The 24293-nt window shown below is 44.1% G+C and overlaps 1 protein-coding gene across 8 annotated transcripts in view; it reads left to right on the top strand.

The window, feature by feature from the left end:
- Positions 1 to 24293, top strand: part of LOC149308021 (voltage-dependent N-type calcium channel subunit alpha-1B-like) — a 170986-nt gene that overhangs the window by 113145 nt on the left and 33548 nt on the right. For all 8 annotated transcript variants that reach the window (XM_089534922.1, XM_089534921.1, XM_089534919.1 and 5 more), the window contains 13 exons: positions 4085 to 4912; positions 6763 to 6980; positions 7695 to 7824; positions 8373 to 8502; positions 8790 to 8849; positions 9586 to 9692; positions 17119 to 17215; positions 18394 to 18554; positions 18773 to 18910; positions 19796 to 19997; positions 20109 to 20273; positions 20621 to 20731; positions 21001 to 21084. In XM_089534922.1, coding sequence (XP_089391048.1) covers positions 4085 to 4912; positions 6763 to 6980; positions 7695 to 7824; positions 8373 to 8502; positions 8790 to 8849; positions 9586 to 9692; positions 17119 to 17215; positions 18394 to 18554; positions 18773 to 18910; positions 19796 to 19997; positions 20109 to 20273; positions 20621 to 20731; positions 21001 to 21084 — 2431 coding nt within the window. The remainder of the gene's footprint in view (positions 1 to 4084; positions 4913 to 6762; positions 6981 to 7694; positions 7825 to 8372; positions 8503 to 8789; positions 8850 to 9585; positions 9693 to 17118; positions 17216 to 18393; positions 18555 to 18772; positions 18911 to 19795; positions 19998 to 20108; positions 20274 to 20620; positions 20732 to 21000; positions 21085 to 24293) is intronic.

Below are 24293 nucleotides of genomic sequence, written 5' to 3'. Positions count from 1 at the left end.
GCTTGTGAGTCACTTTGGAGCAGTTCTGTCCTGTGAGTTTCTGGTTTGTGTGTGTGTCTTTTCCTTTCTTCATCCATCCATGCGCTTGCATGACCTCTGTGCTGGAGTCTCCTTCCTCTTCCTTGTTGACCTTTGTGCTTTTGTTCTGTGGTCTGTCTTGATTCAAAGTGATTTGTTTGGTTTCTTCTCATCTAATGGAAGTGTATTATGGAAGGGTGGTGGTGAAATGAGAGCATTGCACCCTCCAATAAGAATTCTGCCCCCCAAATGAAATTTCCCATCCGTCCCCAACTTTCCAGAATGGCAGTCATGTAAAAGTTCGTGTCAGGTGATGAATCCATGCAAGATTTTAGAATGAGGTATCCAAGATGTTGAACCATTGCGCAATGGTGGACTGACTGGCATGCCATGGCCCAATGTGAAATGGGAACCAGTACACTTCAGGGAAGACCAATGGGATATGACTGAGTGCTGACTACAGCTCCAGAGACAAGGGTTCGATTCCCTGTTTGGCCATGGAAACCCACTGGGTGACCTTGTGTGAGTCAAATATTCTCGGTCCCAGAAGAACCCTATGTTAGGGTCACCATAAATCAGAACAACAACAACAACAACAACAAACACCCCAGGGAGTTCCCCAAAGTGCATCCAGACACTGGGCTCAGAAGTGCTGGAGCACAACAGGAGCACCCAATGCTCATCAGAAGTGCGTAAGGTGCATCACAAGTTCCTAGCGCACATCGGAAGTGGTTGATGCACATTGGTGCACCCTTGCTGGTGCCCAAATGTGCATCTTTGCAACTTACTAGTAGCATTTCATTGCATTTCTGCAACGAAGCAACAGATGGGTAAAGTCGTGAAACATAAATGGCGATGTAGGTTCTTGACCACAGCTAACATTATTAATTCATATCCAACTGATGGGAGACAGAGCCTTAAGGTAAGACCGAGAATAGACTGAGTCCATCTAGCACTGAATGTAAAGAATTAAAAGATATAGCTGTGTTTGTCTGGAGAATCAGTATGCAAAGGGATCTTGTAGCACCTTTGAAACTAACTGAAAGAAAGCAGTTGATAGCATGAGCTTTCACAGACTTCAGCATTGACTGTAAAGGTTGTCTTTGACACTGACTGAGAAGGAGGGATCACTCCTTCCTCCAAGTCCCTGAGGATTGCTACACCTCTGACTACAGAAAATGGCCTGACATTGAGGCCAGCCTTATGACTGTGCCAACTAGCTCAGTATTGTAGACACTAAGCTGGCAGCATCCCTATAGGGAAGAAGTTTCCCCAATCCTGCCTGAAGATGCCAGGCATCAGGCCTGGGAATTTCTGCGTGCAAATCACATATTCTGCCATTGAGTTACAGACCCTTTGGTTGACTCTGACTGGAGAAGGTAGGAGATCTGTCTGTCTGTCTGTCTGTTTTCCTTTTAACTTTCTTTCTGTGTCCTTCACTGTGTGCTATCTCCTCTGATTTGGCAGCATCTTTCCAAAGATCTCAAGCAAAGAAGCATCCTTCCCATAATCTGTTAGATGAGATGCTGGGGACTGAATCTGGGTCCTATGACATGCAAAAGAGACCCTTGAATATATGAAATGATCTTGTGAATTGTATGGAACTGAGGATATGGAAGGCTTTCTGACTCTTGTGATGTTTAAATTTGTAGGGCTGGGAAGGGGACCTGAGAGGTCATCTAGGTACAACCAGAAGCTTCATGCCTGTACTGGGCATGATGCACATAAAAGGGATGTGTGGCTCTGCAATGAACAATGCGCCTTCAACAGAGGTGTGAAGGCCAGGGTTGTAGCTATGGGGAAAGGCAAAATGAGGGCATTGCTCCCTCAAATTTTCCTTCCAATGAAATTTTCCTTTAATCCCCAAATTGCTAGCATTGCAGTAATGTACAACTTTGGGTGTGCATTTGGCAATACTGTCTAGACCTCCCAAGAAAAGGGGCAGGCAAAGTGACCAAGGGAATGCAACCACAACCAAGAGAAGAGCTGTAGGTGAGAATGATGGTCAGTCTTTCTAGTGTGGTTTAATAGTCAGTATGTTGGATCAGAGTTGGGAGATGTTGGGACCAGAGTGTAAGTTCCCAACAGGAGATCTTGAGCCAGTTGGGCATATTCTCTCATTCTCACCTGCTTCATAGGATTTCTGTGAAAATAAAGGATGGGAGCAGAGTGAGGTGGAAAGGAGGAGTATAAAGTTAACTAAGAAAGCATAAAGAAATTAGGCAATGTGCTTGGAGCAGATGCAGATTAGATAAAACTCCAGGAGTCTCCCAGGCCTTTTGGAGAATGCAAAAAAGCATAGTACTAACTGCTTAGAATCTGAATTATTCTGCCTCTTTATATTCCCCTGTGGCCTTTTAGCTCTGTTTGGCTCATAGTCCCAAAGGGATCCCCTTTGCCCTTTTAAGTTAATTGCTGTGTGTGTACACACATCTACACAAACACACACTTGTGTGTATATATAGCACCAGCTGAACAAAGTGCTGTAAGTCTGCCGTGGAACAAGACCCCACCTGCCACCAAAAAGCAAGGGGATGTCTTGTTGTCTTTAAAGTGAATAAATTTATCATGTCCATAAATACTTATGCCACAATGAACCAAGAATATAATTTCTGAGTGTCAGCACAGTTTCAACTGGAATACATTTCTCCCCCGTTTGCAGTAGCCGAATTCAATGACTATAACTAATCCTCGCACAGGGGGGACCGTGGCTGCGTCCGCACTGCAGAAATAATCCAGTTTGAAACTACTTTAACTGCCGTGGCTCATGGGAACTGTAATTTTGTGAAACATTTAGCCTTCTCTGTCAGAGAGCTCTGGTGCCACAACAAACTGCAAATCCCAGGATCCCATGGCATTGTACCATGGTGGTTAAAGTGGTGTCAAACTGGATTGTTTCTGCAGTGCAGATGCAGTTGATGTCTTATCTGTCTGCATTGTAGCTTTTACACGTGATGATCTTTTTTCCATGGAAGTATCTTCACATGCTCAAAGTGCCTAAATGAAAAGTGAACCTCAACTTTTTTCCCCACTGGCCAATTTTATTTAGCGATTTCTTTAAAAGTAAATTGCTTAGACTACAAGACTTGCATTTGCTCTTTCAATTGTGCTGGGCTTTATGTAGTCCCTGTGTCTCTGAGTGTTCTTGCTCACTTCTTTCTGCTGCTTTTATGGATCTTTTGTGATGTTTCTCTTCTTACTGTTTTGTTAAAAGAGCCTTTAAAAGAAATGACTCACTTTGGGGATCTGGTATAAATTGGACAAGGCTTCAATAGAGCTAGCTTGAAATGCATACCTCAAGCACAAGTAAAGGTGATATTTTGTAGTGTTGCCATATTGGATCCAGGGCAGGTGTCTAGCAACTTTAATAGCTGTGGGGAATGACTACAATGAAAATAAGGGTTTGGAAGCTAAGAGAGGCCCTTTACCTTTATTATTGTTGCTCCTATATTGAACATGAGCCAGCAGTGTCATGCACCAGCAAAGAAGGCAAAGGCTGTTTAGACCACTGTCAAAATCCTATTGTTAGTGTTGAGCAGAGCCATTCAGTCAATGGGGTTTATGTTTTGCTGATTTATTATCCTACAAATGGTTCAACTGTGGGTTTTTAACGTTTTAATGCTGATGGCACAAAGTAACAGGGGTGCTTCATGGAAAAAATGGAGAAAAACAGGCAGAAAAGGGGCCAAGTAAACGCTTTGGAAGGAGATGACTTTCATTGTGCAACGTGGAGTCCTCAAAACCAACTGATTCCACAGAGTCCTGACAGGGGACATATCAGTGCTCAAGTTTTCTTACTAGCTTCACCTGCTTTTGTGTATTCGACCAGTCCATCACGCTGCCACCATTTTGTCTTGACTTTGCATTCCTGAATCTCCTCTGCCCCTGTTCTCGTGTTGTTGGGATAGTCAAATAGGATGGTCATGGCCTCTTCTGCTTCTCTTTCTTTCCCCTGCCTACTTTCCTTTTCCTTTCCTTTTCCTTTTCCTTTTCCTCCTTCTTTCTTTATCCTTTGTTTCTCTTTCTTCCTCTCTTTCCCACCTCTCTGTGCTCCTCTCAACTGCAGCAAACAGCAGAATGCCTCCAAGTCGAAATCCGTGTGGGAGCAGAGGACCAGCCAGATCCGGATGCACAATTTCCGGACCAGCTGCGAAGCCTTGTACAGTGAGCTGGACCCAGAGGAAAGAGTGCGCTATGCCACCAACCTCCACATCCGTCCCGATATGAAAACTCACTTGGATCGTCCCCTTGTGGTTGAGCCCAGGACCAATGGGCGCAACAACAACGTCAACAAGCTAAGTCCCGGTGATGTGCAAGAGGTAGCAGAGCCGGCAAAAGTGACCCCAACCGAAGGCACAGAAGGTGTAAGGAAACATCACCGGCACCGGGAGAAAGACAAAACCGGAGAGCAGGAAAAGAGCAGCGCGGCCAAGGAGGAGAATGGGGAAACCACCACAAACCATAAAGAGGAGCGGCATCGGCCTCACAGGAGCCGCAGCAAGGAAGGTGATGGTGGAGGGAAGGACGGGAAAAGTGAGCGTAACCGGAGCCAAGAAGGAGGAAGGCGCCATCATCGGCGCGGCTCAGTGGAAGAAGGAGCTGATCGGGAACACAGGCGCCACCGGGGTCACCGGCATTCGGCTGAGCGGCAAGCCAAAGAAGGCAACGGAGATGTCAACGGTGCCAAGACGGAGCGCCGTTCCCGGCACCGAGGAGGGTCCAGGCCTGGGAACCGGGAAGGGGATCCAGGCTCCAAAGGAGAAGGAGGGGAAGAACCCCACAGACGGCACCGAATGCGGCAAAAGGCACTCTCGACCTACGAGTCGATGGACAAAGAGAATGGGGAGAAGGAAGGCGAGGCAGGAGACAAAGAGCTGAGGAATCACCAGCCAAGGTGAGTTGGGCAGGTGGCCACAGATCATCAATGTTTTGCTTTCTCCCACATTCTTCCTCTCCCCCGATTGGAGGTTCTTCCTGTCCTAAAAAATGTGACTTGTGAATTTGGGTTCAGTTCTTTTTTCAAAAAAAGAAAATGAAATTAAGTTCTTCCCTGTTGGTACTGGCTGCACTAATTCCTGGTATGAAAGGGACCGTGTTGTACACACTTTCTCTGTAGGGGTCAAAAATGAGAAGCCTCTTAGAAAAAAAGGTGGCAATCTGTTTGTCAACATGAACATTGTTGCATAAAATTCAAGCCAAACTTTGAAGAGTGAAACACTCAAAGTCTTGGACTTGAATAGGTGAATCCATCACTATTGGTTTATGATTAGCACTAGTGTTAATCCTGTTTGAGATCTCATTTTCTTCCCTTCCGATCTTTTCTTCCCTTTCCCTTTCTCCTTCCTTCCTTCCTGTTTTTTCCTCCAGTGAACTCCACTCGGTGTCCTCACAGTAATCCTTTGAGGTAGGCTAGGTTTAGAGACTATCACTGACCCAAGGCCACCCAATGACTTTCACGTACCAGTAGGGACCAGAAACTGGATCTTCCAAGGCCCAGTCCAACACCCAGCTGAACAGCCCTTTTAGACTCTGACTCTCGTCATCCCCAGCCAATATGGACAGTTTTCTGAGATTAGGGTTTGCATTCCTGCAACGCTTGAAGTTCCCCATGTTCTTTACTCCTGTGTCTGAACTAGCAAGCCAAAAAAGACATTTCAATACAGGAAGAGATATAAACATAGGCTTTTGCATCCTCCAGTTGCATCTGAAGCCTCCTTCAAAGACCGCAGATGATTGACAGTGTGCCTTCCCTTTTTCTGCTGTGATACAATTTGAACCATCCTGCAGGTGAATCTTCTGCAGGATTAAGCAATCTTATACGAACCAGAAATGAGCATTTGCTCCCATTTGTGGCTTAATGATCCTAGTAGATTTTTATTCTTCCCATTCTGTTCCGGGAGTAATTAGCAAATTGCACCATTACTCGAGGTTTTGGTTTAGTAATGCTAAACTCTGGAGGAAGGGAATGTGTATGGCAAGAGAGAGAGAAGGAGAAGAGGGAGAAATATTTTGATACGAACTCGGATTGAGGATACAGTTTTCTCCTGAGGTTGCTATGAACCATTCAGATGTGACGATCGAGGCTGATGTATAGATTTTGGCTTCCAAAGGCCACCTGCAATGGCTTGTTCTTAAAGATTTTGGATTTTTGGAGTGCTTCCTCAGCTATAATGATACACTTGAGAGCTGTTTCCATTCCACAAACAATTAATCAGCAGGGCTCAAGAGAGATCCTTTATTTTGTGTTGCTAGCAAACCACCATCTGACTCTCCTGTTTGTCCCTGTTACCATTTTTTATTTGTTTGCTTAGTTGGCATTCTGTAACTATGAGCTGCTGCTTTAAGCATTCCTCTTCCCAATGATCATTTTCTTTCTATGTGGCCATGTTCTAGAAGAGTTTATTCCTGATGTTTCGCCAGCATCTGTGGCTGGCATCTTCAGAGAAGGTAATGAGAGGGAGTTGTCTCATTGTCTTATTAACATCTCTCCAAGAGTCAGAGGCTCTTGTCAATAAACAGTAGACCAAGCAGTTGTTCTCAATCTTTGGTCCTCCAGATGACTTGGACTTCAGCTTCCATCATGGTTGGTTAAGTTGGCTAAGCCCTCTGGGAGCTAAGGTCCAAAACAAATGGAGGACCAAAGTTGAGAAAGCCCAATCTCTATTTTCTTCCTGACCTAAAGGAGATCTGAAAGGGGTTGCCAGAGGTGAGTTGGTTCTGAGTCTCCATTCTTTTGTCTCTCAGGGAAGGTCAGTGTGAGACGGAGGTTGGTGGCAGTGTGACCATGGCTCCTCTACATACCTTGCCCAGCACTTGCTTGCAGAGGGTGCCTGAGCAGCCAGAAGATGCTGACAACCAGAAGAACGTCACCCGCATGGGCCAGCCGTCTCTGGAGAAACCGACCACTGTGAACATCCCCGTCACTGTCACAGCCCCTCCTGGGGACGTTGCCGTCATCCCAAGTGAGTACTTCTGGGGCTTGGTTCAGTCCACCTAGCAGTCTGTGTGTATTTCCTTGACTCCCTTCTAGGTTTTTTAGTCATCTTTTGACAGATGCCTCGTTTAACGATCAGCTTTTTTTTAATTGTCAACTGCGGCAAGATTTTTCTCTGTGGGAGCAAAGAGATCAGCACTTTTTAAGCAGCAACATTAATAGCAAAAAAGAAAGAGAGGGATAGACAGAGAGGGAGAGAGAAAGGAAGGAAGGAGGAAAGAGTTGAACAAAAAATGATGCATTGTGCACCAAACCATTGTGCACGTCTTTCTCTCTCCGTCTCTCTCTGTGTGTTTGTGTTTTGGTGTGCACACATACATGGACATGCAGAAAACATTGATTTAGAGCAAAATATGAGGTTTAGTATGGAAATACTGAAGTACGCAGTTCCTTAACCCTTCTCTTTTAAGCTTTCATCCTGAAAGGATCAGAGTTCTCATAGTCTGTTTAAATGACTTCAGAGATTAAACTAAATCAATGGTTCCCAAACTTTGCTCCCTTAATTTCTCTTATCCAATGCCTAGTATTGCATTATGTATAATATAATTGATCTACGATGAACATGCAACTGGTTAATTAACCCATTTGTTGGAGGAAGTCAATCCATTTAACTGGCTATAAAATTCTTTAATTGGTTCGAAGTCCCTGTTTTGATGACTGTCCATTTCTGCCAACCCTGCAGTGAATAACGTTGAATTTGAAACTAAAACAGAAGAGAAGAAAGACATGGATGCGGACAATGACTTGACGGAAAATGGACCAAAGCCAATCTTGCCTTATAGTTCCATGTTCGTCTTAAGTCCTACCAACCCGTAAGTCATCTCAGCTTTTCTACTACCATGTCTAGACTCAGGTTCCCAGATCACAGGGACTGACTGCTCTTCCTTGGGTCCCAGGAGGAGAGGAGGAATCTCAGGGTGAGAGCACTGTCCTGGTTATGGATGTTTCCAGACTCCAAAACATTTGCCAGCTCCATTTTCTCAGCCCCAGATCTCAGGGAATTATCTCTGCTAATATCTCTTTCTCCATCCATGGCTCCCCAGAGTCTTCTGAATAACAGAGCAAGGTCCATTTTAATTTCTCACAATGCGCTGCAGTGACTTTATCTTTCAGGAGCATCAAGGAAACTTAGAATATGTTTACTGGTTCATAGAGCTGGACCAGAAAAATTGTAAAGTGTGGTGCAGTAGTAATGGACTCGCGTGAGTCAAGGGGGCATGTTGCTTGCTGACACCACACATCCATTTTTTGAGGAGTGGTGGTTCCTATCTGGGATGAACATATGTCTGCTGAGCTCGCTCTTGACAATATGACTTTAAGGGCAGCTCTTCCTTGCAATATTTTGCTTTCTCTGTTAAAGAATCCGGCGCTTGTGCCATTACATCGTGAACATGCGCTACTTTGAGATGGTCATCCTCATTGTCATAGCACTCAGCAGCATCGCATTGGCAGCCGAAGACCCCGTCCAAGCAGAGTCACCTAGAAATGAGGTGAGGAATTGCATGCTGCTGAATGTTCACAATATTTAGATGTTGCTGCTCAACTTCCCATTAAAAACTATTGGGGCGAAGGCAGACTATTCATAAGAAAACCCTCCTTGATGACCTCCATGTGTTTTTGTGTGCGCCCATCTGTCTTTGGACATTGCACTTAGAGAGGGATGACTCTGTCTGCTACAACCCACCTTTGTAGAAGACCTCTGCCTTTTCAGTTGTTTATGGTCATATCAGAGTCCTATTCCCTCCTCTTAACCAGATTTTTTTTTGTTCTGATTTAGGCCCTCAAGTACCTGGATTACATATTTACAGGTGTTTTTACATTTGAGATGGTGATAAAGGTAAGAATCGCTCTCTAGTTCCCCTTGCATGTATGTCCACCCAAATGAGCCTCCTCCATTTTAAATACCCTTCCTTCCTTCCTTCCTCCCTTGGGGGGACACTGCTGATGTATGAACTGGAAAGGCAATGACAGAGGTTCATATCATATGCATTTCCCCATCCTAGATTTCCCAGTAATTGCTGGGAATTAACTGTAAGATGGTTTAATGTTGCACTTTTAATATAATTATTTCTCTTACAATGTTTGCCTAATCAGATTTTAGCAGTGCTTTGTTTTAATTTGTGGTAAGCTGCCTTGGGTCCCATGCTAGGAGAAAGGCAAGATGTCCATTTAATACATATAAATATATCATCGATTTTCCCTGCATTTTTGGCAGACCATGTGGCTTCTGGATAACTGACCCTCAGACTTGCCACAGATGCCCACCCTTTACCCTCCAATTGTCACAATTTGACAGAGACGGTCCTGATATATCATTGGCCACCCTACTTTTTCAGCTGCATTAAAAATGTCCCAGTTTCTCTCTCCTCCAGTTTCCCATTTGTCCTCAGCTTACTTCAGTTGCTGCAAAGATCAGGCCCAGATCAGTTTTGCTTTCTCCCCTCTGAATTTTTAAAATACTGTCTCTGAGCACACTGGTCAATGTTAAAATATTCTTATTCAAAATCAGCCGAGCTGAAATTTTCCTTATTTGCAATCCTTGTGCCTTCTGCTCTGCTCTTCTTTCCTGAAAGATGATTGACCTGGGGCTCATTCTCCATCCGGGTTCCTACTTCCGTGACCTCTGGAACATCCTGGATTTTATTGTGGTCAGTGGGGCTCTTGTTGCCTTCGCCTTTTCGTAAGTAGTTTTTTATTTATGGCTTGTGGTTTCCTGAAGCGGAAAGTGGGGCAACGCTGAATCATGAGGGCTACTAGCATGCCAATATTCTCCATGAAAAAACCACCTGCAGATTTTGTGTAGAATACGTTCTGTACTATGGATAATCTTTGCAAAGTACAACTTTCTTGCAGCAAGGAGAAAATGTGCTAAAATTGCTTATTTTGTCTTGCCAAGAACAAATTTACCAAGGGATTGCATCTCTAGAGTACAGCCTTGTGTTCCTCTTTGACACCTTTGCAGCAAAAGTGGGATATAAATGTAACAAACATGGAAAGCAAACTGCAAAAAAAGGACCAACAAGAGTTACTATCCGACAGTTATATGTTGTCTACTGCTATTCTAGTTGCCGCTACTCCTTGCTAGCATTATCTTTGCAAGAATAGGCAAGCTGCAAACAATTCCCAGGGAATTTATCAATCCCTTGTGGGATACTGGGGAGCATGACAAGATGTAGCGAACATTTCTTCTTCTTCTTCTTCTTCTTCTTCTTCTTCTTCTTCTTCTTCTTCTTCTTCTTCCAATAAAGGCATGTGTGAGTCAGAAGCTTTGACATTTCAAAAACTGCAGAACAGATTCACGAGTGCAAGATATATTTGGGATGCTTTTAGAGCTGCGCATACAGAACACAAACTTTGCTGGAGAAATCAGAGGCACTGATGGTGGGGTGCATTTTTTTTATCATTGTTGCGGTTGCTGTGTCCTTTTAAATATGTAATCTGCAGAAAACCCGAGCACTTGAGTTTGTTAGGTGCGAAAATGACCAAGATCACCAATGGAGCTTAGGGATGGAGGGGGCCCAGAAGCAAGAAGTAGAAATGCCACTCCACCACACCAATGTTAGGAATGCCACCCAACCCAGGAGATTACAGCCATTCTTCAGTGCTGGTCTCCCTTAGCCCTTTGCGCAAGCACCTGGGCAAATCCCTTGTGCCAATTCAAAATTGATTTTTTTTGGTTTCTATTTCCCACATTCAAAACAATAGCAAGGCTACTCTGTGTTGCCATACTTCCTTTGGCAGCCTATAACCAGAAGAGAAAGAGGTGCTATGGCTATAATGTTCCTCGCTCTGTGCACTTCCATGACAAGGACTGAGGTTTTGGGGCAAGCAACCTGAAGTAACCTTGGTTGGCCAGAAGCTTAGCATCATAGAATAGAATCATAGAGTTGGAAAAGACCCCAAGGGCCATCCAATCCAACCCCATTCTGCCATTCAGGAAGACACAGTCAAAGTACTCCTGACGGATGGCCATCCAGCCTCTGTTGAAAAACCTCCAAAGAAGGGTTATGAGCCTTGCTCTCTCCAGCCCAAGATCTGCTCTTGCTCTATGGCATAGCTTTGGGGAATTAGGGTATGACCCCATCAGGAAGAGTTCTTCCACCAAAATGAAATTGTCCTCTAGTCCCCAGATTGCAGAGAGTCGGGCAATGAAAAGCATTGTGTTTGCATTCTGTTGGTAATTCTACCTTTTCCTTGGATGCCTACACTGTATTTCTTCAAGTCGGAGCTACTGCAATGCTAGAAATTTGCAGACACATGGAAAGGAGGCAGGATCCCTATTGGGTGGCAGTGTCCTCATTTTGTGGTCCCCTCCTGGCCTCCTACTCCAGGTCTTTCTTTTGCTGAGCTTGGGAAATCTCCTTTCATGGACTACAACTCCCAGAATCCTCCAGCCAGTGGTTATGCAGGGGATTCTAGGAGATGAAATACAAAGAAGAAGCTTCCCTAAGCTTCATGTATGCATGTTCCTGCAGAATAGAATAGACACTGTTTCTTCTGCAGCTTCTTACTGTGCATATGTCTTGGAGATGTTTACTGGTCCCACCTCTTTCTTCAAAGGGCTCCCTGACAGTCTAAGTTCAGCTTTCTCTGCAGTTTTTCCCCCATTGTGACCTCTTGTGTCATGCTTCTTTCACATTACTCCTCCAACCTTTTGTTCACAAGATCCTGATTTGATGGTCAGATGCTCTCAGGGTGGAATTCGATGGAGGCTTGAGGCTCGGTTCTGGAGGCAGATCTGTCTCACCCTCCATAGTGTCAGCTCTGATGGAGAGAAGATTTATCCTTAGTCCTTGGTGACACATCAGAGCAGACTGCTTTTGCAGTACTCCCACTCTTTTGGGTGGGAGTGTGAGATTCGCTTACTCTGTCCTTCAGAGAGCAGGAGTGGAGGAAAGCTTTCCTTCTTTCTTTGACTCATGATCTCTTCTCCACCTGGCTTGGTCGGGCACTGTCTTTAGCCACTATATGCAGCCATCTGGCTCAAGCTAAGCAGATCTGCTACCTGGACAGCACCGGGATGGGAGATAATTTGGGAACCCCATCTGTGCTGCCAAGGCCAGGCTACTCCATAAACAACTGTATGCACCGTGTCAAGAGATTCTTCCTTTTGTGTCTTGATTCTCCCACCTTCTAGCTTCCCCAGATGCCATGGGGTTCTACAGGGGCCAGCGAAGGGACAAACATATGTATTGTGATGGCACACATTGTATCTCTCAGCACAGATGACAGGACTGTTCGGGGCACAAAGGCATGCACATCGCTCTACACTGTGTGATGCTACGCACAAGGACAGCAATTCACCTCAGGGCAGCCTTCACGCCTTGCATGGCTGAGCAGGAATCTGAGACTGCATTGACACCCCCTATTGCCACCCACTCGCAATACTCTCCTTTCCTCTACTAGGGAAACAGCAATTGCCTAAGACATCAGTCTATGTTGAGTTGTGTTTTTTTAGGGGGGGATGGTTGTAGCCAATGTGCAAAATTAAGGTGGCAGTCCCTGGAATATTGGGGGTAAAATGCCAGTCCACTTCATCAGGTAGGTTAAGAAGCACTGAGCCCATGAACTTTGCAATCCACACTAATGGATTTTGGATTCAAGCCTCTGTTGGTTCAAAATGATCACCTTACTCTCCGACAATGCTGCCTCTGAGCTGGTTGGCTTACAAAGGACACAAGCTTTTCTTGGTTACACGGATCTGAACATCTGTTTTTGCTATGCATGCACACAGTTCTTTCACTCCCTGTATAGCTTTGGGGGAAAAAGTTGGAGGGAGGCTTTACTTGCTGTTATGTTCTGTCTGTTTGCTTTTGGGGTTGTTGTGTGGGTGTGCACTTTTTCTTTCTTTCCACTGACACTGTGCTCTCTCTTTGTCTTCCTCTTGCTGGGATCTTCTCTGTAGGAGTTTCATGGGGTAATACACTCTTGTCGTCCCTTGCGCCCTTGTTATTGCCTGCCACGTGGCCACTACCCCCGCCATCCATGTTAACACTCATTGCCTGACCTCACCCATGCCACCATTGCACATCACTGCCTTGCCTTGACTAACCGGTTTCATTTTGCCCACAGGTTGCTTAAGCTAGACTAACAGCATCACAGCACAAAGCCATGCACTTGGAGTGGCATGTACAGGGTGGGTTTTTTTTGCAAGCCTCTGATGAGGATCTCAAGGCAGTGGCAGACAAATGTGGAGGCTAGCGGTTCTCCAGAAAGTCTCTGATGCTAAGCTGCAGGAGGTTTGGCATGAGAACAGACACTTGAAATTGGTCCCAGAAACGGAGCAGAAGCTAGTGCCTGGATTGGAACCAGGAACTTACAGTTCAAAAGATTGTGCATGAATTCACATGACAGAGAAGTCGCAAAGAATTAGAAAAGGAATGCAAACCACCAGCTTCCCATCCCTCCTTTGCTTCAGTTGGCTTACAAGAGTTTGCTACTGCAGAGATGTGTTTATAATGTTTAGGGAGGACTATCCAGCTAGACTAGGCCCTTGTTCTTTACTCATGCGGCATCAGTTTCATGTGCCCTGTGCAGAAAAGAATGCACCACAAGTGTAAAGAACACTCTTCAGTTTCTCTCATTTGGACAGTGAAGGAGTCTTGACACATTGAATCCCCTGGCTGAGAAAATGGTCAACTACTGTGAGATTTTGTGACATCTTGGGACTTTAAAAGAATGATTTTATACTGTCACATCATTACTGATACCCCGACCAAGTGGCACACAAAATTACTTTCCGATTAAGTTACACAGCCATAAATCCCAAATAAAAGTTGTTAAATGTGTGGCCTTATGCAGTCACTCAAAAAACCCTGAATGCCAAAAACCTTGAATATTTTTGCAAGACCAACTTTTATATATTTTTCTGGAGAGAAAGGGACTCCATGTTAAAAAAACAAACTTTGGCGCATTACAGACCGCCCAAAAGGGGCGGTCTCATGCCGCTGCCAGTTGCTGCGTCCGGGAACCGCAGCAGCCAAACCGCGCAGTTCCTGGGTGCAGCAACAAAGAAGTGCCAAAATGGTGCTTCTTCCTGGCCCCGGAAGAGGCATTGCAAGGCGCGAAGCGCACACTCATGGTGCCACTTCCGGTCTGCGCGTCCGGACGCTGTGCGTCTGCAATGTCAAAATGGCGGCGCCCATCTGTATGCAGCGCCGTCGCCATTTTGATGTAGTCATTACGCACGAGGGGCAAGGTGCATCAGGAATCGCCGCCCCTCGTGCGTAATGACGGCGCTTCATGGGCCCGTCTGTAATGCGCCTTTGATTCTGAAAACACTTGGTTGCTTACTCCAAGGAGTACACTTTGCTCAGGGAAGGCTATATTTTGCATAAAGTTAATTTCTTTTGTGTAAAATTCAAGTACATTTTCAGCAAGAAAAGTCCTACAGTGTGAAAAACCACTGAACATTTCCTTCCAAACTTTTATTATTTCCCCTAATAAGGAGAAAACTTTTGAAATCAATCATTCTTTTAAGCAAACATGAAATAAGTAATGATTTATCTCCCTGCTGCCCAGTAACCTGAGCGTTCTCCAAAAGAGAATCCATCTATTGTCAGTCTTTTCAAAGCCTTCCCAAACTTAGTTCATGTTTCTATGTTCTTGTACATTAAAGAGAGAGGGCTAGATTTTTGTTCTTGTTGCCCACACGAATCTTCTCCCTCTTTCTCCTCTTGCCTTTTCTTCAAGACCGAAGATTGTGTCTCACTGCATTTGCTAGAGATGAGTCAGTGTTTTATTTTATCCTCGGGTCAATAGCAATCCCTCTCTGCGCATAAGAGGCCAAAGCATAAGGTCTCCTTAGCTTGCTAGCAGATTGTCTAGATTAAGTAATGTGTGCGCTTTCTGACAGTTAGGGAGCAGACGCTGGCCTTGGCCATTGCAATAAGGGGCAACAAAAGCCTGTCAGATCACAGCTTATTCCAAAAGGGCTGTATTTGCTCTCCTTGGAACCACTTTGAGCCAGAATGCTATCCTGGAAAAGCTCTGTAGACTAGGAAAGGAGGAGGAAAAGAGGAACGAACCCTCTGTCTCTTGTTACTCAAAGCAAAGAGCATCATTTAGCGAAACACCTGTGCATAAGATGTGTAGTATCTCCGCTACTGTCACACACCGTGGCAACTGGTGGCTCCATGCTATCTTCCAAGTAGCTTTGGCACCTTGGATTGTTCCAAAATCTGGAATGCACTCACCTCCTCAATTAAATGGAGGCCACTGTCCACCATTGGTCAGACCTCCACCAAGGATAACTTTATAAATAAAGGTTAATAATAATAATAATAATAATAATAATCTGCATGAGTAACATAAATAATCAATCTCTAGAAGCATGTATTACTATGTACTTACAACATGGCTCAGCATAGTCAAGAGTGGCGTGCCATCTTAAGCGGAAACCAGAAAGATAAGGGAGGGACCAATGCTGTCATGTTTGGGAACAGAGTCTGCTCTTCCTATGAGCCCACATAATATTTTACTCTGGACCTCCCCAACCGAATGTCCTTACAAGTCCCAGCATTTACTATTTCAGTTGAGAATCAAGTGAACCAAAGTCCAGTACATACAAAGGGCTCCAGGTTGAAGGGCAGGATGGCTCTATTGTTTGTTGTTGTGTGCCTTCAAGTCATGTCTGATGTATGGCAACCACTTGAGCCCTTCCATTTACATTGGATCTTTCAGGGTGCGGCTAGTGCACTGAAAAACCTTTCTAATGAAAAAGTGTTCAAATATTGACAAGGAGAGGTCAGAACTGACTCATGAGTCTCTTTATTGTCCCATCTTCTTCCACTGAGCCCTTGACTGGTGTAGTTAGGCATTTTAAACTCTGGACTTAGTGGACTTTCTGGTATTTGCAAGTATTACCTACTTCAAAATGTGGTGCATCTGCTTTGCTGCATTTGGGACCTCCTGGCTGGGACCCTGAACCTCAGCCCCAAAGTCCTATGTTGGTTCCACTAACCACAGCCAGGATGATGGATGAGGAGCACCTTCTTGCTGAAGATACGTTTTCCCCTCTTGCTTCCATTTTGTGAATGGGGTTTCATCTATAGTCCAAGCATGGATGGCAAGCATAGGCTATAATATGTTTCAGTAGTTGGCATGTGCTGAAGCATCTCAAGAACATCACCTGATTGGGAAAAGGAACCAAAAGTAACATAAAATGATACAGTTGAGTCTCTCTTATCTAAAATGCTTGGGACCAGAAGTATTTTGGATCCCCCTCCCCAGATTTTGGAACATTTGCATGTATATCATGAGATAGCTTGGAGATGGGACCCAAATCTGAACATGAAATTCATTTATGTTCCATATGCACCCCATAAACATAGCCTTGAAGGTACACTGAGCATCAGAAGGCAAAGGTATGACTGTCTCAGGCACCATTGTGGACAGTTTTGGATCTTGGAATATTTCAGATTTTGGAATTCCGGATAGGGGAGACTCAACCTGTACTAAAAAGAAGTGGTATTCTCTCTCAATTAAAGCAATTAGGTTTCTGGAAATGGGTTACCACTCATTTTATTTGTTACAAATAAAACTCCCATTGCCTAAGTGCTTGTCAGCCATCCCTCTGCCTTTGCATTTATTGGCTGGAATGCCCGAAGGTGGGGAAAATGGGGTGAAGCTCTATTTGCATGTTTCTTTAAAGGAACTTCTTTTCTACGTCTCTCTTGGTGTGTTGACCATCAAATCTGAACATTCTGGGAATGTTAGATTGTCCAACATTAGATATTGTAATGTGGTGGCGATTCCCGATAGCTGACCCCTGTCCCACCCCAAGATCTGCTTTCTGCTTCTTTTCTGCACGACTCTTGTCGGGAAAAGAAGGGTCGTCTGTATTTTGCTGTGCTGTTACGCTGCATCTGATAGCCTTCCCTAGTCTGGTGTCCTCTAGATCTCCTGGACTAAATATCCCAAATGTCTGTGATGGGAGATGTAGTCCAACACCTCTGGGAAGGCTGATCTAAAGGGACTGGGATGGGTATGATGTGTGGAGGGCAGGGATGTTAATCTCATCTAGTGGAGAATTTTGTTGGCTTTGGACAGAGTCCTTCAAGAACCAAAGGCCTCCCTTTTGTTGCTCTTTGCGTTCTCTCTTGCAGAGGTAACAAAGGGAAAGATATCAACACCATCAAGTCCCTGAGAGTTCTGAGGGTCCTTCGGCCCCTGAAGACCATCAAGCGCTTGCCGAAATTAAAGGTAGGATGTGGTTCTCATTTTGTAATACTGTCCACTTGGAAACATCTTTAACAACTTGGCTCCTTTACCCCAGAATCCCCTAACCATCATGGCACTGCTGTCTAAAACTTTTGGGAAGCTGTAGCCCCCAAAGTAACTTTCCTAAGGTTGGCTTGATGGCCTTCCCTGCGCATTGGAAACCTAGGCTGGGATTGTAGGCACTCTGAGGCATTAGAAACATGTTTGCTTTTGTAAAACATCATGTCCATTGATAGGACTACATAAATAACAGTAGCTGCACAGAAACCTTCCTTTTTCGTCTGCCAGAAAGGCCCAAGGAGAACTCTGCATTAAAGCTGTTCAGCTAAATGCAGCCTGGATAACATTCCTTTTTGGCTGGTTTTCCTGTGTCTCTGTGTTGCCAAGATATAATATTATACTCATATAAGTATGCGTCAATAACCAGTGGGGTTCGGCTTTTCCTCTGTTCTGTAAAGTGCTTGAAGATTGCAAGCCAACCCTGTAAAACAGTGGGATGGGAAAGGAGAAGAAAAATCCATATAATCCTATAAGTAAATTGTGAACACTTTCTCCCAATATAGTGGGTGCCTTGCACCCCTGTGCACAATAAGGGAGGGAATCGAAAGGTTTGGGGAGTAACCAAAATGATCAGGAAAGGGGTGTCCAAATGAGGACTGAGTATACACAGTGGTTAGAAAATGCTGGCATCTAGCTGTTCTCCTGCAGCTGGATGCAAAGAAAAGGCAACCTCTGCAGGGACTTCCAGATGACCTCCAGATGCCTGCCATTATGTATCATGCTTTAGAAAAATATCTGAAATGGCTGGATTTGGGGGGCTGCAACTGAGAAAAGGTAGGTTTGGGGGGAGATTTTGGTTGCCGCACAGTTGATAGTGAATTCGGACCTCTGCAATGTGAGATTATTGAGTTATGATGGTGTATGTCCAACTAACCCCATCACAATTCAACAATAGGATGCCAATGTTAGAATGCCAGATAGGGCTGCCATTAGAAGTTTTACCTGAATTACTGTCCATCACCAAGTCAGATGCTGATACCAATCCTCCAGTCCTTCAGGTTTTTAGGAGACAAGGAGGACTGTCAATAAAGTGTGATCCAGGAAGAGTTGTTTTCTCTTGGATTCTGAACTCACTCTCCATCTTTCTTTCTCTGGTGCAGGCTGTCTTTGACTGCGTGGTGAATTCCCTGAAGAACGTCCTCAACATCCTCATTGTTTACATGCTCTTCATGTTCATCTTTGCCGTCATTGCTGTGCAGCTCTTCAAGGGACGCTTCTTCTACTGCACGGATGAATCCAAAGATCTGCAAAAAGATTGCAGGTGGGCAGAATGAACCTGGTCATGGCTGCAAGAGAAATGGCTTTCAGCATTTCCCCCAAAGCATGGTTCCTTAGGGGAGAGCCCTGGGGTATATTTGGAACATGTCCTCTTTAGATCAGGAGTGGGCAAGGTGTAGCCTGCAAGACATACCCATCTAGGAGCGTTCTGAATTTCCTTGCTGTTTGGTTTAATTGAATTCTGTGTCTCCTTTCCTCTAGGGGTCAATATCTAGCTTATGATAAGGATGAGGTGGAAGCACAGCCCAGGCAATGGAAGAAATATGAATTCCACTATGACAATGTCCTATGGGCTTTGTTGACCCTGTTCACTGTCTCCACAGGAGAGGGCTGGCCGACGTAAGTTTGGGGTGACTCCTTCAACCTTTGAGGATGGCCATCTTTGTCCTTTCATGCAGTCTTGTAAAGGCAAGAAAGAGGAGGATTTTGTAATGCATCATGATTGACCTTCACCTTCAGAGGAGAGAGCAATGGGGATATCAAAAGGAGCTGGAAGAAAGATCCAAATTCCTCTAGCTCAGTGATTCCTAAACTCTTCTTTTCCAGCTGTTTTGGACTTCAGCTCCCAGAATCCCAGGCCATTGGCCACAGATGGCTGAGGCATCTAGGAGCTGAAGTCTAAAACACTTGAAGGTCTAGCTGATACAGGAAGTATGGAATGAAAAATGGAGGTGGCAATTGGGTTGGATGGCAATTAAGAGAGGGAAGAAAATAGCCATTAAAGGGTTAAATGTGTAAAGGTTGTGTCAAAGATGTTCTCCTGTGAACTAGACTTTTACATTAAGTCCTCATGGTTGTTGAAAACATCCGAAGCACCAAGGGCCTTGGGTTTGTTTTGATACCTCCGCTTCTCTATCCAAGATTCCCTGGACATTAGTTGAAGCATGATTGTCCACTCTCTTCTGACCTATATACCTAGGCTGATTCAGAACATCTTGACGTTATGTAATCTTTCCTTTAAAGAGGGGAATCACCTTGGGATAAGGGCAGAGGAACGGTAAAACTTCAAAACGCCATTCTTCTGTTGGTTTCTGAACTAAACATTATATATATTAAAAGTAATAAGAGAGCAGCATCAAATCACAACATCTAATCAAACCATTTACATAATTTAGGGAATCAGTGGAATAACTCATTCAAATCATGGGAAGTATCAAAGCCTTAGTGCAGATTTGTTACTTTGGACAAATGTTTGACTATTTTTCCATGTCTCCGCATTTTCAGTGTTCTGAAACATTCTGTCGATGCCACCTATGAGAACCAAGGCCCCAGTCCTGGGTACCGAATGGAGATGTCCATTTTCTACGTGGTGTATTTTGTCGTCTTCCCCTTCTTCTTTGTGAACATCTTTGTCGCCTTGATCATCATCACCTTCCAGGAGCAGGGGGACAAAGTGATGTCGGAATGCAGCCTTGAGAAAAATGAGGTACCGCTTCAGATTCTGGTATTATATGTATACAGCACCTTGGCGATGCTATTCTCCAGTCACTATTCTTGGTGACTGCTGAGTCTCCATCTTCTTTTTCCCTTCTTGCAGAGAGCATGTATTGACTTTGCCATAAGTGCCAAGCCCTTGACCCGCTACATGCCTCAAAACAAGCAATCCTTCCAGTACAAGATGTGGAAGTTTGTGGTCTCTCCTCCTTTTGAATACTTTATCATGGTCATGATCGCCCTCAACACCATTGTGCTCATGATGAAGGTGAGTGTCTTTTTGGGGGTGGCTACTTGGACATCACCCTGAAAGTATGCAGCTCAGAGCTTGGAGAAGTTACTTTGAAGGGTGTACTATATAACCCCGCCACCAACCAATACTCAGAAAACTCAAGATCAAGTTGAACTTGGATTTCTGTTCCTGTTGCAAATATTGCACAGCTAGGATTGGAAAAATGTATCTTCAGCAAATAAAGCCCTAAAACCCCACAAAAAACTCTAACTATAAAGGACTTTGTGACTTAAAAGAGGGAGGGAACAAGACAGAAAACACATGAATGGTGGTTGTAAGGTGTGCATTATCAGTAAACTGTGTTTTTCCTCTCTTCTCTTTAGTTCTACGGTGCCCCGGAGCCCTACGAAAACATGCTGAAATGCCTCAACATTGTGTTTACATCCATGTTTTCACTGGAATGTGTGTTGAAGATTATTGCCTTTGGCGCACTGGTATGGGCTGCTTTGCTCCACTGTCCTCTACATCTTTGTTCTTGTTGTGTGCACCTTCATTCCTGACTTTTGGTGACCCCCTAAGGCGAACCTATCATGGGGTTTTCTGGGGCTGAGAGTGTGTGACTTGCCAAGGTCACCCAATGGGTTTCCATGTCCAAGCCGGGCATTGAACTAAACTTTAGAGGAGGCATTCTAACCTCTTAGAATGAGGAGGTGGACATTTAAGTCCCTTTGAATGGTTCCTGATGTTGTTTTTTCTCTTGCAGAACTATTTCCGTGATGCCTGGAACATCTTTGATTTTGTCACAGTCTTGGGAAGTATTACTGATATTTTAGTAACAGAGATTGCGGTGAGTACAAATAGGGCGAGTCGGATTTCTTTGCAAGCAAAAGCAAAATACCACCTGCACCCCAGTCCCCCCCAACTCCCAAAAATACACTGACCTATCCACCAAAAAAATCATCATTGCTTGATGTGCTTCTCTGGAAAATTCTAGGATGAACTTAAACTGCAAAGCATCACTAGGGGTATAATTTGAAGATATATCTTAGGAGGAAGTATATTATTAAGAGCTCTTAGATCAACTGGTCAAGATAAACAATTCTACTATAGGGCCCATGTGGATATTACGTTTAAAATAGGCTTTAATTTGAGTAAGGAATGGGAGGAGGCCATAGGAGTGCATGTCTTCTCCATGGTCTTCTCTTCCTTTGTACATGTTTTCCCACTCTTCTTTACCACGGTCAGATATCACATTCCAAAACTGGGTTTGGTGTATCTTTGGTTTTATGTTAACCCCGATTAATGTGAATTCTCTCATGTGCAAATTCCCCCATTCTCCTTTGGCAAGCTTAGATATTATGTACCAAGACTGGATTTGCAGTATGGATTTGGGATAGCCACAGTTGATGCCAACGTTTCCATGCACAAATTCTCCCACCTTTCTTTACCATGGTTAAATGTTATGCTAACCAACTGGTTTTGACATTCCCATGGGTTCGTGTTAACCATGATTGATGCCAACCCTCCTCCCATGTATAGCAAACCTTCCTTTACCATGGTAAACCTTCCTTTGCCATGGTTTAACGTTATGCCCACAGACTGGGTTTAATGTTCTCCTGGGTTTATGTTAATCATGGTTGATGCCAATCTTTTCCTTCTCATGCACAGATTCTCCTATTTCCCTTTGCCATGGTCAGATGTTATGCCAACATACCTGAGTTTGTGTTTAAATGTGGTTGATACCAATATCTCAAATTCTCTTGTTTTCCTTTATGATGGATAGATGTTATGGCTCTAAGGTGGGTTTGTACCAGACTTGGGATGGTTAGTTGTTGTTAATGTTAATTAATCACAGCTATTAATGTCTGTTCAGTATGGTACTTGTGACCTCTCAGGGCCTGCCAAAATGGCCAAGGGGACTCTACACAACTCACAAAGAAGCCTATGGAAGAAGCAGGGCTGCTTTTGATATCTTCCTCCTCTCCAACTGTGTTCCTCTGTTTTATTGCTAACTGGCTACACACACCTCTTTGTGGTTCTCCTGGCCTTGTCAAGGAGATGTTTCATTTTAGTTGCTCTTTTCCTAATGCTCTTTCTCCTCTATATGACAACACATTTTGAGCAGTTCCCACATCCCCTCATCCTTGTTCTAAACCACACAAGGAACCAGAGGGTTAGCCTGTGAGCAACATGAGACAATAAAGTGGAAAGTGGGTGTAGGAGCATTGTTCACACTTGGGTATTGTTGGTTCCAGAACTGATTGATTGATTGATTGATTGATTCGGTAGCGGAATGGTGTCAGATAACTTCTCTTCAGTAGCTTCCCTCCATCTACAAAAGGAGAGATGGGATATGCACACTGAGACTTTTCGCACACTATCGTGCGTTTCTTGGGAGACCCATGCACAGTGGAATAACAGACATGATGAGCCCTTCTTTGCTGTCACACCACCATCCATGGGGCTCCCAAGACATGCAAGATAGGAAATCTCGGTCATTGTGGAAAGTCATTGGCAGTTGTCGGCTCCCATGTCAGGGAGATGGTTCGGTAGGTTGGTGGTTCATCCTGGGTCTTAGTCTGAATTTACCAGAACTGAATAAGATGCTGAACCTATTTTGGGATAGGGTCTGACACCTTGGATAATTTCTCTAAAATTAAGCATAAACCACAGATCAGATTGACTATCCCACCGCCATGAGGACCACCAGAAATGGCTCTCAGACCTTACACCAGTCTTGAGAGTCTTGTGGAGCTGGCCATCTGTCCACAGCCTGTACCTTGCCTGAATCATGAGATGCATAACCATCGGATGCGATTTTCAGATACTGTCCAGTAGAGGTTTTGTCCCCAGGAGGAAATGATTATATAGTCAGCCCTTCATATCCATGGATTTTTTTTTTATCCACAGATTCAAGCATCCACGGCTTGAAAATATTTTAAAAATATATAAATTGCAAAAAGGCAAACCTTGATTTTGCAATTTTATATAAGGGACACCATTTTACTATGCCATTGGATTTAATAGGACTTGTGCATCCATGGATTTTGCTATCCTGGTACCAAGCCCCAGTGGATACCAAGGCCCCACTGTATGCTGAATTGGTTCATTCACTCTTGGAACAATAGACTGCATCAAGCATTTATGATTAGAAAGAGGTGTTGTTGTTTTTCCACATTGTTAATGTACCAATGCCTCTATGTGCAACGAATCTATGAACGGTGAGGGAAAACACCACTGGTTTGAATGTGCATCTCTTCCTACTTCACCAGCTTCCTCCTGAGTACTCTGTCTACACAACTTTGTGATGCAGAGTTGTGTTGAACTTTCTTAGAGAGGTGTCAGCCATCCTTGGGAGATTGGCAGACTTCAGGACAATGGAGCTGGTTCATCTTTTGGGTATGGCTATTCCAGAGTTTACGTCTTTCCCCCTCAATCCTAGGAATCCTTTTTGAACCAAAGAGATTAGTTTCCTAGACTACTGGCTGCCTTATCATAAACTGCTCAGAAAGACCCCACGAAAATAAAGATTAAAAGGGGAAAAAATGTGTTAATAATTTGGCTTGTGTTTTTATTTCATAGTCGTGTTGTACACAATTTCCTTTGTGATTGCTTTGAATACTTTCCTTCCTCTTCTTTTTTATTTCTCTAGGCAAAAAGATGCATGTCAGTTTTCTTTCTTGCTTTGTGCGGCTTTGCAGAACGGATTTTGTTCCCAAAGCAGACTTTTAGGGTCGCATAGCGATTAACCAACTCATTCGTCAAATAAATTTCTAGCTGGTTCCTTGGCCACATTAAATCTGAATTGACAGGGACAACTTTTAATCAACTGAGACCTTTCAGGCTTTGTTCTAGTATGTTAGTGTCATAAAGAATGGGAAAAAATATTCAAGATGAGTGTTTTTTTCCCTCCTTATTTTTGCATTATTAACCTGTCAAGTCTCTTGTATGTTCTTCTGCGCCCTCAAAGAAACAAGGTTTTAGTGGCAGACGTGTTCATTTAAAGTGTATCGAGTCATTAAATTGATTAATCAATGACAAGTTGATGACAACTTG

Source organism: Sceloporus occidentalis, unplaced genomic scaffold, assembly GCF_023333645.1.
Source record: "Sceloporus occidentalis isolate IW3139 unplaced genomic scaffold, rSceOcc1.0.p SCAF_8, whole genome shotgun sequence".
NCBI classification, from domain to species: Eukaryota; Metazoa; Chordata; class Lepidosauria; order Squamata; family Phrynosomatidae; genus Sceloporus; species Sceloporus occidentalis.
This window is presented reverse-complemented; position numbering and strand designations above follow the sequence as displayed.